Source organism: Sceloporus occidentalis, unplaced genomic scaffold (genome assembly GCF_023333645.1).
Source record: "Sceloporus occidentalis isolate IW3139 unplaced genomic scaffold, rSceOcc1.0.p SCAF_36, whole genome shotgun sequence".
In the NCBI taxonomy this organism is placed as follows: domain Eukaryota; kingdom Metazoa; phylum Chordata; class Lepidosauria; order Squamata; family Phrynosomatidae; genus Sceloporus; species Sceloporus occidentalis.
This window is the reverse complement of record NW_028317016.1, coordinates 5,120,509-5,137,419: the sequence shown is the minus strand read 5'-3', so window position 1 is coordinate 5,137,419 and position 16,911 is coordinate 5,120,509. Positions and strand designations below refer to the sequence as shown.

The 16,911-nt window shown below is 39.9% G+C and overlaps 1 protein-coding gene across 2 annotated transcripts in view; it reads left to right on the top strand.

The window, feature by feature from the left end:
- LOC149297871 (A-type potassium channel modulatory protein KCNIP1-like) overlaps positions 1 to 16,911 on the top strand; it is an 86,248-nt gene that overhangs the window by 37,112 nt on the left and 32,225 nt on the right. Inside the window, exons 1-3 of one of the 2 annotated variants that reach the window (XM_089488017.1) lie at positions 1,906 to 1,918; positions 5,305 to 5,420; positions 8,544 to 8,613. In XM_089488017.1, the coding sequence (XP_089344143.1) occupies positions 5,319 to 5,420; positions 8,544 to 8,613 (172 nt within the window). In that variant the 5' untranslated portion in view covers positions 1,906 to 1,918; positions 5,305 to 5,318. Of the gene's footprint in view, positions 1 to 1,905; positions 1,919 to 5,295; positions 5,421 to 8,543; positions 8,614 to 16,911 lie in introns of those variants that run through there. The other variant, XM_089488015.1, reaches the window with a different exon arrangement.

The window sequence follows — 16,911 nt, the reverse complement described above, 5'->3', positions numbered from 1 at the left end:
TCTGCTCCAGAAATGCCTTATACCCTCCTGTATTTCACTGCGCTTCATGATATGCCTTTTAACCCCCTTTATGCCACTCTGACCCATGATATGCCTTTTGCCCCTATATGCCTTAAAAATGACCAAGGACATGCCAGGCATGTCAGTGAAAAACTATCAGTTAACAGCCGATGGCGTGCTTGATATGTCATGGCATTAAAAAAGCTTAGAAAGCGATCTTTGCTTAAACAGTGTTGCTTTAATGCCTCGATGGCGCAGACTGACCAGATGTCAAAATGAAAACAAAACAATGTGCACCTCCCAAATATTGCCTTTTAGCTCCCCCAAAAAATTGACAAACCCATGACTGGGTGGTATCACCGTACTCATGGGATGTTGAACACATATTGGTGTGTTATTTAACTGTAACATATACCAGGAGCTATAAATTCATACCTGAGTTACAATGTGTTAAAAATAAAAACTACAAAAAAGGACTACAACAAACTCAGACAAAGGCTGATGGTAGAATTAGGGCGTGGAAAAGGTTAAAATACTACCATTTAAAATACCCTGAGGTGTCTAGTTTTCAAGAAAATATGGTTTAATGGGGTAAATTGGATTAGTCGGATTCAAAAATGTCAGTTCTGTATGCGGATCTCCCAAATGTGGGCAATTAGCCACCAAACAACCAGGCAAACCAATGCATGTTGCTGAACACATATCGGGATGTTGTCTGACAGTAACATAGACCAGGAGCTTTACATTCATAACTGAAGTACAATGTATGTTAAAAAAGAAACACACAAAAATCACTACCACAAACTCTGACAAAGGCTGGTGGTAGAATTAGTACGTGAAAAGAGTTAAAATGCCACCATTTGAAATACACAGGGATGTCTAGTTTTAAAAAGCATGTGGTTTGATGGGGGTAAATTGAATTGGCCAGTTTTAAAGATGTCCCCACATTGGGACAGGATTAACACATTTTGGAAAAAATGATTTTGAAATAGCAAAAATCTATTTGTACTTAATGAAGTATAACTTCATAAAAACATCAGGTATTTCTAAACTCAGGACAAATAGTAAAATCTACTTACCATTTTTTTTTCATTATCTTATGTAGATGAGTAAAAGATCTTTAAAATAAAAGTGCTTTTTAAAAAATTTTCTCCATGTTTTATTTTGTATATAGGAAATTAAATGATATGATCAAAAAATGGTATCTGAAGAAAGCCCTTCTTGTTTAAAAAACAAACAAAAAACAATACATAACTTGTGTGGGTACACTAAATGAGAGAGAAGAAAATTACAGTTAAACACGGGCACCTCAAAAATGTTAAAACAGCCTTAGTCACCAACGGTAGAAAAAAATATTCATATTAGTTATTTCTTCAATATTTTTTCCAACTCAATATTGTCATATATGTTTTCTGCTAGTTCTAAAAAAATAATATTATCTGTACAATTTCTACGTAACCGTATAAATTGACTTTTAGGGGCATATGTAAGCCATTGTGTATAATGGCAGCTTTTAAACTCTATATAACTATTTACATCTGCTTATTTTAGTGTGTGTTTATCTTAATCTTCCTTTCTTTTTCTTATATATATATATATATATAAACTGTATATAGTTAGGTCTAAAAAATCTATTCTTTCTTTACTGCATGTTAATGTTATGCCGTAAGTATTTTTGTTCAGCTTTTTGTAAAAAAAAAGTCTTCCAATAATTCAATATACATCATGTATATAACGGCGATATACTATTACATCGTCTGTCCATTCTTGTTTAGTAATCCATAAAAATATTTGCATAACTTGGTGCCATCTTTGTACGCATGGCTGCGCCATGGATTTGGACAGAAAACTGTTTTTTACCTTTTGGACCAAATTAGGTTTTTTAGAGTAGTTCAGGGGGTTACTGAAGCCTCCTTAGGTATTTTTAAGACTTTAAATAGAACTTGGTGGTGGCAGCAAATATAATTTGGGAATTGGGGGTGAACAAGTTTGGGGTTAATGTGTAGTTCTAATGGGCCCTCCGGGGAGAGTGGTAAGTGAGCCTGAGGGCTGGTTTTCCATTAACCATTTCACACCCACATCCCTCTTAACATCATGGTGAGAGCCAGCAAAGCAGCAAGTTGTTCCTCCTGTTGTTGTGTTTTAGGGGCTTCTGTGACAATATAAATATATATGTTATCACAGAAACAGCCACATCCCTCTTAACATAATGGTGAGTGCCAGCAAAGCAGCAAGTGGTTCCTCCTGTTATGTTTTAGGGGCTTCTGTGGCAATATAAATATATATGTTATCACAGAAACAGCTACATAGTTCAATATGTGGCCACATTGGTAGTGACAATATCCATGCACACTGCATGGCTCTACACATGGCTTCACTACTACAACCAAAGCCATCTGCGAGCCTCATCAATCTTTCTGTTCATTATTTCTTGGTACCTCTTGATGGCTGAAGATTTTTACAGTGACTTTTCTGTACTACCAAGGTAGGTATATAGGCTGCCTTAAGGTTTCTGCCTTTTTACTTTGTTCCTTAGGTTTTTGGTTTCAAGCTTTGAAAAAAATAAATATCTTCTATTGGGTTATTTGTTTCAGAATTTAACATTTTTGTGTGCATTCTGTGTTTACAATATGGTATGTGTTCAGTACTTCAATATTTCAATGATATTCTGTGTATTGCCACACTACTAGTGATTAAAAGTCATTGTTCAATACATTAATGGAGATACAATTTGTGGTGTGAAATTTGGTCACATCTAGTCTATACCCCTGGTTCTGTCTACTCTGCACTACTACCTACTTAGAACTCCCTCATTGCCCACTTAAGACTAGGCCGGGGAGTAGCTCCAAGTGGTCCACTTTGAAAAGTTGTTAAAGGGTGTACTCACTTTTGTTTCCAAGGTTTAGTCATTAATGGCTGAGTTATTTTGAGGGGACAGGAAATTTACAGGCTGTACACTCACTACTTTACACTGTAGCAGAGTGTCATTTCTTCAGTGCTGTCACATGAAAAGATTATATAACATATTAACAAAAATGTGAGGGTTGTACTCACTTTTGTGAAATACTGTATATATATATATATATATATATATATATATATATATATTAGGGCTGCAACTAACGATTATTTTCATAATCGATTAGTTGGCCGATTATTTTTTCGATTAATCGATTAATCGGATAAAAAAAATGAATGTAAATTTTTCATTTATTTAAAATAATTTAATAAACAAATGATGGTAAATACAAACAGCAGAATAAAAAAAAACTTTGATAAAATACATTTCTTGTCTTTATTTCCCAACCAGCCCCCCCCATTTATGCACATTTGAGCCCAGGCTTGCCACGCTGCCCCCTACATATGCCACTCCACGCTGCCTCCCACATATGCCACTCCACGCTGCCCCCACATATGCCACTCCACGCTGCCTCCCACATATGCCACTCCACGCTGCCCCCCACATATGCCACTCCACGCTGCCTCCCACATATGCCACTCCACGCTGCCTCCCACATATGCCACTCCACGCTGCCTCCCACATATGCCACTCCACGCTGCCTCCCACATATGCTATTCCACGCTGCCTCCCACATATGCCACTCCACGCTGCCTCCCACATATGCCACTCCACGCTGCCTCCCACATATGCCACTCCACACTGCCTCCCACATATGCCACTCCACGCTGCCTCCCACATATACCACTCTGCCTCCCATATATACCACTCCACGCTGCCTCCCACATATGCCACTCCACGCTGCCTCCCACATATACCACTCCACCCCCACATATGCCACTGTGCCTGATACGCCTTATACCCCCTGATACACCACTCCATCCTCCCCAGACATGCCACACTACCTCCCCACATATGCCACTCCAGTCTACCCCCAGATATGCCACTGTGGCCCCAGATATGCCTTATACACCCTGATACACCACTCCGTCCTCCCCAGACATGCCACACTGCCCTCCCCACATATGCCTTATATAATGTATATGCCTTATACCCCCAGATATGTCACTCCGTCCTCCCCTGATATGCCTTATACCCCCCCGATATCTCATAGTCCCCTCATAGAGTCACAGACCCGTTCACAGCACACTGACACCATACTTTTTTAAATAAGTACTGGGTTAATCTTCACTGCCCCCAGGATTTAGATTCCCCTTAGTTTGGCCCCCCTTTATCTCTAACTGCACCTTAAGTTAACTTTATTAAATTAATCAAATTAACCCTCAGTCCTCATCATTAAATTAACCCTAAACACCCCATTAACCATAACTACCCCTAAATTAACTCTAAATACCCCATCAAAACAACTACCCTAAATTAACCCTAAACACCCCATTAACCATAACTGCCCCTAAATTAACCCTAAACACCCCATTAACCATAACTGCCCCTAAATTAACCCTAAACACCCCATTAACCACAGCATCCCCTAAATTAACCCTAAAGACCCTGTCAACCACAACAGCCCCTAAATTAACCTTAAACATACCATTAACCACAACTGCCTCAAATTAACCCCAAACACCCCATTAACCACAGCTGCTCCTAAATTAACCCTAAACACCCCATTAACCATAGCTGCCCCTAAACACCCCATTAACCATAACTTCCCCTAAATTAACCCTAAACACCCCATTAACCATAACTGCCCCTAAATTAACTCCCACTTACCCTAACTTTCAGCAGCCCAAATATTAATTTTATACTTACAGTTAGATGAGTGTCACAGCCATGTGGTTCTGGCCTTCTGGGAGAAGGAAGGGGGCGGGGCAAGTTGTCACAGTGATTACAGGGAGGGGCTGGTAAGTAGGAGCTGCTGCTGTGAGTCAGACTAAACGGATTATATAATGAGGGGTATTTTTCAGAGCGTTTGCTCTGAAAAAACCCTCATTTTATAATCGATAATAATCGATTCAACTAATCGATAATAAAATTCGTTGGCAACGAATTCCATTATCGATTATTATCGATTTTATCGATTAGTTGTTGCAGCCCTAATATATATATATATATATATATAAACAGTTTACCATGAGGGAAGGGGCTCAATATATTTGTGGTGAATATATTGCCTAAATTGAAAGTTCTTTTATAAGTTCTAATAACACATAGAGAATTTTATGTATAATGTCATACTATGTTCTAAAGTGTCCTAAACTGACATATTGCGCTATAAACATTGTACAATTCATCATATTTCTATTTTGTGTTATTGATGATAATATTATATAGCTAGCAGTGGAAAAAAACTTTATATACATTTTTTTTTTTTTTAGATAAAATAGACGATGAACTAGAAATGGCAACGGTTTGCTGTCGCCCAGAAGGCCTGGAACAGCTAGAAGCACAAACAAACTTTACTAAAGGGGAGCTTCAAATTCTCTACAGAGGATTCAAAAATGTACGTAAATTATAACACACCTCAGTTGGCATAATACAGTATAACTGGATAATCTGAAAAGGTTTTAGGAGCCAAATTATGTGCCTCATAATAAGAGTGATTGGGGTTCTACTAGACTGCTGCTTTTATCCGTCTTTGCTAGCTAAACTGATCAGTTAATTAATTCACTATTCACCAAGCACTTTTCCCTTGAGTTCTCCCAAGTTGAGTCCAGCTTGGGGTAAATTCAAAGCAGCTGACCTGAATGTGAGTTCCCTCCTAGTTTTGCTGCTCTAAGAATCTTTAATATATATTTTACAGTACCATTAAGTACTCAGTAGTATCCTACAATATATCATGTATGATTCCTTCTTGATGATTTTCAAATATTTCATGGGAATTAAGTATTTGCTCGATTATAAGATTACCCTAATTATAAGATGACCTCCCAAAATTTGAATATTAATTTAGGAAAAAAAGAAAAGGCCTGAGTATAAGACTACCCTATAGGAAAAAAGTTTTACTAGTAAATATTCATGTAAACTATTATAAATGTAATATATATTACTAAAAGTATGTGGACACCCCTCCTTATATGAGTTTTGGTGTTTTAGCGACACTTTGCTGACGTGTGTTATACATGTGGTATAGGGTAGCATCAGCCTTGGACAAATAGATAGACAGAAATCAGCAACCAAGTCATCCAGAAACCAGTATAACCAAACAGGCCAGAGGGTAATACAAAAAATGTAATTTAAACCAGTAAACAGTCAGCACACAGTTCATTCAGTTCCAAAGTACCAAACCAAAAGGGATAATCGTAAGCCAGGAAGCTTTTCAAAGCAGATCGAACAAGGATATGAGAACACAATCATAAACAGAATGGTGCAAAATGACAATTGAATGCCGATCAATGATAGGCTGTCGCAGGATAAGGGAGAAAGAGGAGATTAAACCAGAAGGTGATGGAAGTTACAGGCTCAAACTTGATTGTGCTGCAGCCTGCACTAGCTGAGAAAGGATTGGTTTTGCACTTATTAAATGTACTATATGATATCAACCACATTCCTACTCTTAGAGTACTTACACATTACTAATCATGCTCAAATCTCACATAGAAGTCCCATCACAACAAGTGCACTGCTACCAGTTTGCACATACACATCATCCCTGTTGAACAAAATGCCCATGCATCATTTCCTGCATCTGATAACATATACCTGCCTGACTCTCGTCTCTCATCATTTCTCCCTCTGCTCCTGGGTCTCCTCTCCCTATGCCTGCCTGAGGAGGTACCGTCTACCCCTCCTACTTCCTCCTGCCTTGCTCCTGTCATTATCCCCCCAGTCCCCAACTGCATTCCTTCCCCTTGCACCTCCTTGCTCTCCCCTTCACACACCTACTCACTTATAGCCAGTCACTCACACAAACTCAAAGTCCCTATCAATCCGTCAGTATAAACCTGTTAGTTGTCAATCACACTGTTCAAATAAAAGTTTAAAATGAATAACTCTCTCTCTCTCTAATTATGATATACGTCTTAGCCCTTTGGAGCGCCACAAAAGTCCATACAGAATCAAAGTCTAACAGTTTTGCTAATTGGCTGAGGACTGTTCCTGTTTGTCTGCGGACTTGGTTTCCGACTTGATCTAACCTTAAATTCCCTAAGCATGATTGATGCTTCAAGTCTCTTACCGTCACAAGCAATGTTCACCTACAGAATGCTCTCACATCTCTTTTCCTGCATGCACAGTCACCAATTTGGGGTAAGCTCGCAGGGGTCACAAAAACCTGGATGTCAGAGCTCTCCAGTCACATTAGGGACTGTTGCCATCTATGCAGCATCTGTCAGAATGCCGATTCTGAATTTATGCTGACACATAAACAGATTGGTGGGATTTGTTTAAACAGGAAAGGAGCTGAATAGAGCTGGACCGGGATGAAAGGATTGCCTCAGAGATTGTAGTACCTGCCATAAAAACCCTTGAAGGAAAATTATGAACGTCTCACTTAGAATGATTTAATAGTATTGAGGACAGAGAAAAGCAGATGTAAAATGTGTTACATAATATTTTAAAAATGTGTTCCAAAAGCAAGTATAGAAGTCATTTGTAGGAAACATAGTGATTATAAGTAGACAACACATCTTGCCTTCTTTTAAACAGTTGTTTTAAACCATTTTTTCTAACCCTAAAGCACTAAAGGCTAGCAACACAGTCAATGATTTGCATGCCAAAGGGTCCAAAAATATCCTACAATTCTGCCTTCTATTCTGTTGTTCAAATAAAAACTACTAGAAATATACTATATGTGTTCTTGATGCGTCTTTCCATTAAGAAATTCTAATCCTCATTAGCCCACTCTTGATTAATAAAGGGTCTTGGGGAGTTGTTTAAATTATTTTTTATTATACTTTTTTAATGTTAATATAGCAGAGGGTTGTAATTTTGCAAGCTACACACGTTGAACTTGCATGGCCTCATTTGTAACTTCAAGGTCCAAAAAGATTCACTACAAAGATTCTGCAAGTGAATCTGCAAGTAGTTGTGGGAGTGTAAGCATGCAAGGTCATGAGACTGAAGTTGAGTCTGGTCAGTCAAATTAACCTTTAACTCAACTGACCTCTTGACTTTGTATTGAATTGACCCAAGTGTGTGAGAAAAAGGAAAATACTTGTGTGAAACTCCTGATGCTTTTGCAAGTATAATATGTCTTCTGGAGACAAGGCATGTTTAGTGCAATATACTCCCATTTAAAAAAATCTGTAAGATGCTGTGATAAACACTGAAATCCCTAAAATTTATTTTGCTACTACAGCGCAATTCTGCGTGCTTGCTCCTCAACATACATTATGGAACTTGCAAAAGTACAGAGACAGACTACAAAGTTAATGAGGGGCATGGAACATCATAGTTAAGAAGAAAGGCTAGAAAAGTTTGGGTTTTTTTACACTAGCAGGAATCTTGGAGGGGATATGACAAATTTATAAACTATATATGGGACAATACCAACCACTCTCGGCCATTAGTTCATTAATATGACTGTACAAAGAACAAGATGTTTTCAAAGGTCAGTTCTCAAAATGTTTTTCTTTTGGAGATCATTTATAAGTTCATGCATACAACTTTTTTTTTATCTACCAAGGAATGTCCAAGCGGAGTGGTAAATGAAGATACTTTTAAGCAGATATATTCGCAGTTCTTTCCTCATGGAGGTAAGAGAATGGCTTTTGGTACTTTTAACCTAACCACAGTTGGCGCATGACTATGTAATTTCTTGTTGTTTGACTATAATTGATATAGCTAATGTTTATCATATATAGAATGTGTCATGCAATTAAGCAAATAAAATGCAAATAAACAGCAAATTATGTTTTAAAATGTAAAAGCCGTTCTATGGCATAGTATGTTTGTGATATTGCATAATTCCTAAATGTTATTTAAACTATAAACTATAAAAACATTATGATCAACATACATACAGAATATTGATGTAGTCATGCTTACTGTCACTCTTTTTTTTCTGCAAAGCTTTTGTGTTAAGTAAGGTAAAATTAAAAAAAACATCAACATTTAACTCAATGGAAGTTGCGGTCTATGTGTAATAACTTAGAAAAAGGGTAAATGAAGAAGTGTTACGTCTGTATCACATACAATGTAAATCCACCAGCATCATCCTCGGAATTTGAAGGATCCGGAGAGATTCTGTATGGATGAATGGTCTCTGATCCTATGCCATGTATACTCCAACCTCATCAGGTATTATAGGAGAAGACTCAGAGTTGTCATCTTGGCAAAGACAAGTAGAACAAAGTATTGACTAAAAGGCTGCCAATAATTGTTCCACATATATATTTTATGATTTATTTTTTTTTAAATTGTTGTGTTTGCAATTGTTTGATAAACATGAGAGCAGAGAAAAGACCAAAATATTAAACAATAAAGACATTTCTGCACAGTCTTCTTTGCTCATGTTTACCAAGGGTGCCAATATTAGTGGAGGGCACTGTGGGTGTGTATATATATTATATATGATATATATATATATATATATATTATATATGATATATATATATATATGATATATATATATATATATACAGTATCTCACAAATTTACACTGTTATACAGGCTATACACTCACTACTTTACATTGTAGCAGAGTGTCATTTCTTCAGTGTTGTCACATGAAAAGATCTACCATATTTGCCTGAATATAGGCCCCACTTTTTCCCCCCACCTTAAGTCTTTAAAGTGGGGGTGCGGCCTATATTCGGGGTCCAGCGCAGGACTGTGCAATTCGTATCGCCCGACGCCCGGGACATGTAGTTCCGGGTGCCGGGCAGGCAGCAGGGTTAGGATACAGATCCCCAGCAGCAGTGCAGGGGACCTGTATCCTACTCTCCGATGCGCTCAGAAAGCCTCCCCTCCCAGCACTTTCCACGGGGGAATTCCCACGGGGGGAGTCCCGGCAAGGAAGATTGTTAAAGCACTTCGTGCAGATGTACCAGCAGCGGAGGTTGTTTACGCTCGCCGGTGAACGTCTGCGTGATGTACGCTAACAATCTTCCTTGCCGGCACTTCCCACGGCGGAAGTACCGGCACCGGAAGTTGAATACGCGTACTGCGTAGATGTCCCCCGCCGGCCCTGCAAGACACCGGGGAGTCTGCACCGGTAAGTCTAGGGGGGGGGCACATCTTGGGGGCAGAGTGGCAGCATATCTCGGGGGGGCACATGTTGGGGACAGAGTGGCAGCATATCTGTTCCACTGAGTGTTTTTTTTTACTTAGAAAGTTTTTTCTTTACAAAAGCACCTAACTTTTAGGGTGTGGCCTATAATTGACAGAAAGCATGGGATAATAATGGAGGAAGTGTGTATATATATCCCCTTGTATTTTGCAGGGTAGTTTTTACTAGCCCCAGGGAGACGTTTGGAATTTTGCTTCCATGATAAATTGTGTATTTTGGGGTCCCTGGAGTGAGTCCCTGGGGTAATGCGGCTGCTAGTTTTAAAGCGGCCGTAAAACACGCTGGCCGCTTTAAAGTCATTAAGCGGCCGGCATACCTGCACAATGCCACTCAGTGCCTCAGCTGTCACATGGAACAGTTCCTTGTGACAGCTGGAAGAACATGTCGGAGGAGAGCAGTCTGCAGGGAAGAAAGGCAGCAGAAAAGTAAGTATTAAATAAAAATAGTTGGGGGTATTCAACGGGGGTGCCTTGGGACAACAATTAAATACAAAAAGGGGGTGGCTGGGGGTTATAAGTACACAACAGGGTGGTTGGGGCATCACATAAATCAATACACAAAGAGGGGGTGGGTGGCTGGGGGCAATACACATGGGTACATTAACCAGAAAAGGGGGCATCAATACACATGGGTACATTAACCAGAAAAGGGGGCATCATTACACAAGGGAGGGGGCTGGCTGGGGACATCACATAAACAATACACAAGGGTGTTGCGGAATAAATGTACAAATAGGGCTGTCTGGAGGCACAAGTGCACATGAGGCAATACACACCGGTGTGTGTGGGGGGGGTATATTAAAACCAAAGGCGGACCTGGCTGCGGCATCAATACATAAGGGGGAAACACACAAAAAACAAACCAGTATGGAAAGCATTTTTATGCTTTGTGTAGATTAACCCGTACTGATGTGGGTGTTGGTGTGACAGAGCCTGTCCTGGTGTGTGTGTTTGGTGTGCCGGTGTGGCACAGCCTGTTGTGGTGTGTGTGTGTTTGGGTGTTGGTGTGGCAGGGCTTGTCTTGGTGTGTGTGTTTAGGTGTCAGTGTGGCAGAGCCTGTCCCGGTGTGTTTGGTGTGTTGGTGTGGCAGAGCCTGTCCTGGTGTTTATTTGTTGTGGCAGTGTGGCAGAGCCTGTCCTGGTGTGTGTGTTTGGGTGTCAGTGTTGCAGAGACTGTCTTGGTGTGTCAGTGTGGCAGAGCCTGCCCTGGTATGTGTGTGTCTGGGTGTCGGTGTGGCAGAGCCTGTCCTGGTGTGTGTGTGTCCGGGTGTCGGTGTGGCAGAGCCTGTCCTGGTGTGTATTTGGCCATCTGTTTCCTGGCACTTTACTTACTGTATGAATAAATAGAACTATGTGGTTTTTACTTTTCCAGAGATAAAATTCCCTCCTAAATTTGTAGTCACCTCAGAGGACAAAACTTTATAGGCCCAGAAACCAGTGGGAGGAAAAGTAAAGCTTTCAATCTGCATATTTTATTAAAAATGATTAGTGGAAGTAAATTGTGGCTTTCAGACGTCTCGTGTATGATGACTTTTTATTAAGTGTATTGATTACTCCCAATCCCATCACATTACATCAATATGCATCCGAAAATCAGGAAAAGAGGAGCACGGATGGTGGGCTGGTTTGGTGGCGCAACAGGCCACTCGACTAGACTTGCCCCCCCAGGCCTTAGGCTGCCTCTCAAAGACTCTACAAGTGACCAGTGCCCAATGGGCAGGTTCTCATTTTCTCCAATTTAAGGTTACAAGTTCCAGCCCAGTAATTCCTGACAGTTGGTTCTCCTGCACATCAGAAAATCTTCCGGCACTCAGCATTACAAGCAGGCACCGAGACCGAACAGGAAGCCTCGCCGCAGAGGATAGAGAGAGGGGCGCCGAGCGGGTACTGACAGCTTGGTAAGCGAAAACCACTCGGCGCCCCTTTCTCTCTCTTTCGCTTTATAACCCCTTCAATCCCAGGGGTTTTTGGTACCTCAAAGCCCAGAGCAATTTTGCCATTTTTGGGGTATGTCGGTTTAGCGATTATTCTCTGTTCCTGTGAATAGTGTACCCATGTAAACTATATATTGTTTTTTCAAGGAGAGATAGAGCTTTCGTTTGATACCATAGTTGGATGATTAGCTGAAAATTTAGAATGAGAAATTTAGTAAAAACTAGCGAAGATTAGAAAAATAAACTAATTTTTTTTTACATTTTCCCTCTGAATCCTCACAAAATTAGGTAAAATCCCCTCCAAGTTTATCAATTCAGGTGTCCTGATTCCAGAAATACCTAATTTATATAGATTTTCCAGACTTTCCCAGCACCAGGGAGCATACTATTAGGTGTACAATTTTGTATAATTTTTATGCCTATGGCTTAACGGGTTTGGGGGTTGTGAACGGGGGCAGGAGGGTTATACTGGCTAGATGTTATGCTAGGGCAATGGGATGTAAGGTTTTTTTAAGAATTTTTTTATCTTTTTATATATATATATTTTTTTTTTTTTTATTTTCATTTTTTTTATTTTTTTTGTATTTTTTATATTTTTTTTTTACACAGTAATGGTAAGAGGTCCTCCTAGGGACCTCCTGAACATGCCAGTGATGTCACAGTGACATCACAGCTCACATTATAATTTTTTTTAGTATTATTTATATTATTATTTTAATGATTTATTTAATATTATTTTTAAATCACTAACCGTTTTTTTCTTTTTCAGCTTTTCTGTTACAGGACGGGAGGGGGAGTGAGAGAGATGGTTTCTCACTCCCCTCCCCGCGATCCCCCTGCACCGATCACACTGTGATCTGTATGCAGGTCCTCACAGACCTGCATAGAGATCGTAGCGTCTCTGTGCCTCATCGGAGGGCAGGATATCCACGCAAAGTGCCGCCCCTTCAAAAGTGCCGCCTGGAGCGGTTGCCCCACTCGGCTCCATTGTCGGGCCGGCCCTGGTTATGTCTATAGTTACCACTGAAAGCTACTGCATTCTCCTTCCATATGTGGTTCCCAATTGCCTTTCATATATCTCTCAAACCTGTGTTGTTCTCTTGTTCTGCTACCAACATTGACAACCTTATTCCGTGCTTTTTCAGGGGAATAATCTTATTTGCCAGCAGTTTTATTTTCATTTACAATATTTGGTTGACAGCATAGGTTATGGTCCAGGGGAACAATGTTGGATTAATGCTTAGGATGCCCATACTTTATTGTTCATTATTTTTATCAGTTCTTTACTGATAAACATGCTCATGGTTGCTACAGCGCCATTCTTTACAACTCAGTGTAAGATTCCTACCATTGAGCTGGACACACAGATTTAGAAATAGCTCCCAAAACTGTTTAGGTGCAGTGGCAGGGAACCACAACAAACTTTAACCCTTTTAAGTCACCTTATATTTTGTGATCTGATTTGATGACCTTAATACATACATGATTCTAATAAATATTTAAAAATGTTAATAGCTGTGACAAATTAATTGAAGGAGCAAAATATAAACATTACTTTAAAGCCCTCTCTCCTCAAGTAAATGTATATCTTTTTTTCTTTTTTCAGAGAATGCTTTACATACTAACCTGGCCCACAAAGGTTGGTATAGAGTCTATAAATTGTTTCCCTAACATAGTGATTCTACTGAAGCAATCTATTATCAAAAGCACACAATTCCAAAAGGAAGATAATCTAAGGTATTATAAAATGCATGACATGATTTTTATTTGAACTTTGTGAGCCAGTAGTATTTAGTAAAGATTTTTTTTTAAATAAAGTGTTTTGGAAACGTAAAAATTAAACTATATTCTTGTTTTACGCTTCCTCTCACCTGTAAAATAATAACTGCCACTATTTGTTTTTTGTTAAAACAAGTAAACATAAACCACTAATTGGTTACAGATTAGACAAACTCCCCGTCATGATGAGTTAAGAGAGCTTTGCCATAGTGGCTTGAAAACTACTATCTGAAATCATATGAAATTATACTGACCCATAATAATCTGGGTCTCAAATCCATTAGATTTAACCTTTTTATAACTTCTTGCTGTAGAGAACAATTTATGCTGCTTTAGGTAAAACCTCCTTTCCTCAAGTCTCAGTGGATGACATTGTGTTCTTTATAATGTTTTTTTAAGTGGTCACCATAGAATTTGTGTTGGCTCTGTATGAATTTGTATAATGTTATCATATCTCCATTAAGACAGCTTTACTTCATGAAATGCAATGAAGTTAGACTGATACGATCTTATACAATCATGTTGAAGAGATCAATAACAACTGCTGAAATTTCTTAGCCATACATTAAAATCAAAATGAAAAGAAATGTGGATAAGTCCAAATAGCCAAAATAGAGATAGTTCTAGTGCAAAGGACCTATTAATCAAATAATAAATCCCGCTATTTCTAGGGCCTCCCGACGAAGCCGAGCCTAGTCTTGGTGAAACGCGCGTTGAGGTTTTTTTTTAGTTCAAGGGCCTTTACTGTTATCTATCTATAGGTCCACTGTTGAAAAAGTAATCTCTTTTTTTGGATTCTAGTACATCCTCTATGCTACTGATGTGCTATTTTTCTTTACCTCTCCTGACTTTTTGCTAACTCGTCTCACTTAGTTTTTCTCTGAAATTATGTCCTGAATAGCATTCCACTACCTGAAGCACAAGACTGAGCTTCTGGTTATTTCCTTGTCCCCTTTACCCTCAGTTCCTTACATGTCCATCACTGTTCAGAATTCCACAATCTCTGCAACTACTCCACTCTCTCCTTACCTTGCACAAGACACTACTTAAATACCCTTGTGATATTTAGATTATTGCAGCTCCCAACTTTGTCCATTCTAAACACCGAATAATTTTCTTATCCCAGTGCTATATCTACGGCAACACTGTGAAAGTCCGTCTACTTGTTCCCCATACCCTCCAGAATAAAATGGATGATCCTTTCCTACAGATACCACAGCAACATTGCACTCTTCTATATCTCTTATCTTAACTGTCCTTTTGGCTCTGCCCGCAACTTACTTCTCTCTCATAGAAAAACATTAGGGCTGCAACTAACAATTATTTTCATAATCGGTTAGTTGGCCGATTTTTTTTTCGATTAATCGGATAAGAAAATAAATGTACATTTTTCACTTATTTAAAATTATTTAATAAACAAACAGGATGTTAAAAACAAACAGCAGAATATGCACATTTGAGCCCAGGCTTGCCACACTGCCTCCCAGATATGCCACACTGCCTCCCAGATATGCCACACTGCCTCCCAGATATGCCACATGCCTCCCAGATACGCCACTCCGCCCTCTCCACATATGCCTTATACCTCCTGATATGCCTTATACCCCCTGATATGCCTTATACCCCAGTATGCCTTATACCCCAGATATGCCTTATACCCCCTGATATGCTGCACTTCCCACCAGATTTGCCTTATACCCCAGATATGCCATAGTGCCCTTATCGTTCACAGCACACTGACTCAATACTTTTATAAATAAATACAGGATTAATCTTCACTGCCCCCAGGATTTAGATTCCCCTTAGTTTGCACCCCTTTACCTCTAACTGCACCTCAAGTTAACTTTATTAAATTAAATTAATCCTCAGTCCTCAGCATTAAATTAACCCAAAGACCCCATCAACCATAACTGCCCCTAAATTAACCCTAACGACCCCATCAACCATAACAGCCCCTAAATAAATCCTGAAGACCCCATTAACCATAACTGCTCTTAAATTAACCCTAAAGACCCCATCAACCATAACTGCTCCTAATTTTAACCCTGAAGACCCCATCAACCATAACTGCCCCTAACTGGGAAGTACCGCATTTGCTCTGAAAAAAACCTTGTCTTACAATCGAGGTCGTCTTCTAATCAGACCTCAAATGAGGTCTGACTATGCGACTAAAATCCTGATCCCCCTGCAGCGCTGCAGGGGACCTGGATCCTCCTGTCTGGTAATCTCAGCTGCAGCTGGGACTTCCACCGGGCGTCTATCACCGAGCACCGACGAAAGTACGGGCAGCAGCGGGGAATTTTCTTCTCTGCCAGCCGGGGAACATCTGCTTGATGAACGCAGACAACCCCCGTTACTGCTTGTACTTCCACCGTAGCTTCTATGACGCAGCACCGGCGTCGCATGACCTTCCGGTGCTCATAGAAGTTCCGGCAGAAAAACCGCTGCCCCCACCAGACACCAGGGAGTGAGTAGCACTGGAAAGTCGGGGGGGGGGGGGGTTGTATGGGTGGCATAGGGCTTTTCTGGAGGCAGAGTGCCCCATGATATGCCTTTTAACCCCCTGTATGCCACTCTGCCTCCAGAAATGCCCTTTAACCCCCTATATGCCACTCTGCCTCCAGAAATCAAACAAATACGGTAGTGACTGCTGTCAGAGACATTGAATGAACCGAAGTATCGGATCCGAACTTCATCGCACACCCCCCACCGGCTGTTGTAGAGGAGGATCTGGGTCCCCTGCAGCGCTGCGGGGAGCTTAGTTTTATTATCCGACCTCTAGTTGAGGTCGGATTATAAAATGAGGGGTATTTTTCAGAGCATTTGCTTTGAAAAAACCCTCATATTATAATCGATAAAATCGATTCAACTAATATATTTTCATTATCGATTATTATCGGTTTTATCGATTAGTTATTGCAGCCCTAAATAACATTTCTTTCCACTCACATCTCCTGGATGTTACCTATGTTATACATATTTAATGTAATTCTCTACCTCTTTCGGTCAGACTCTTCCCTCTTATTCTAACTTTAAATGTTGAATAAAGCCC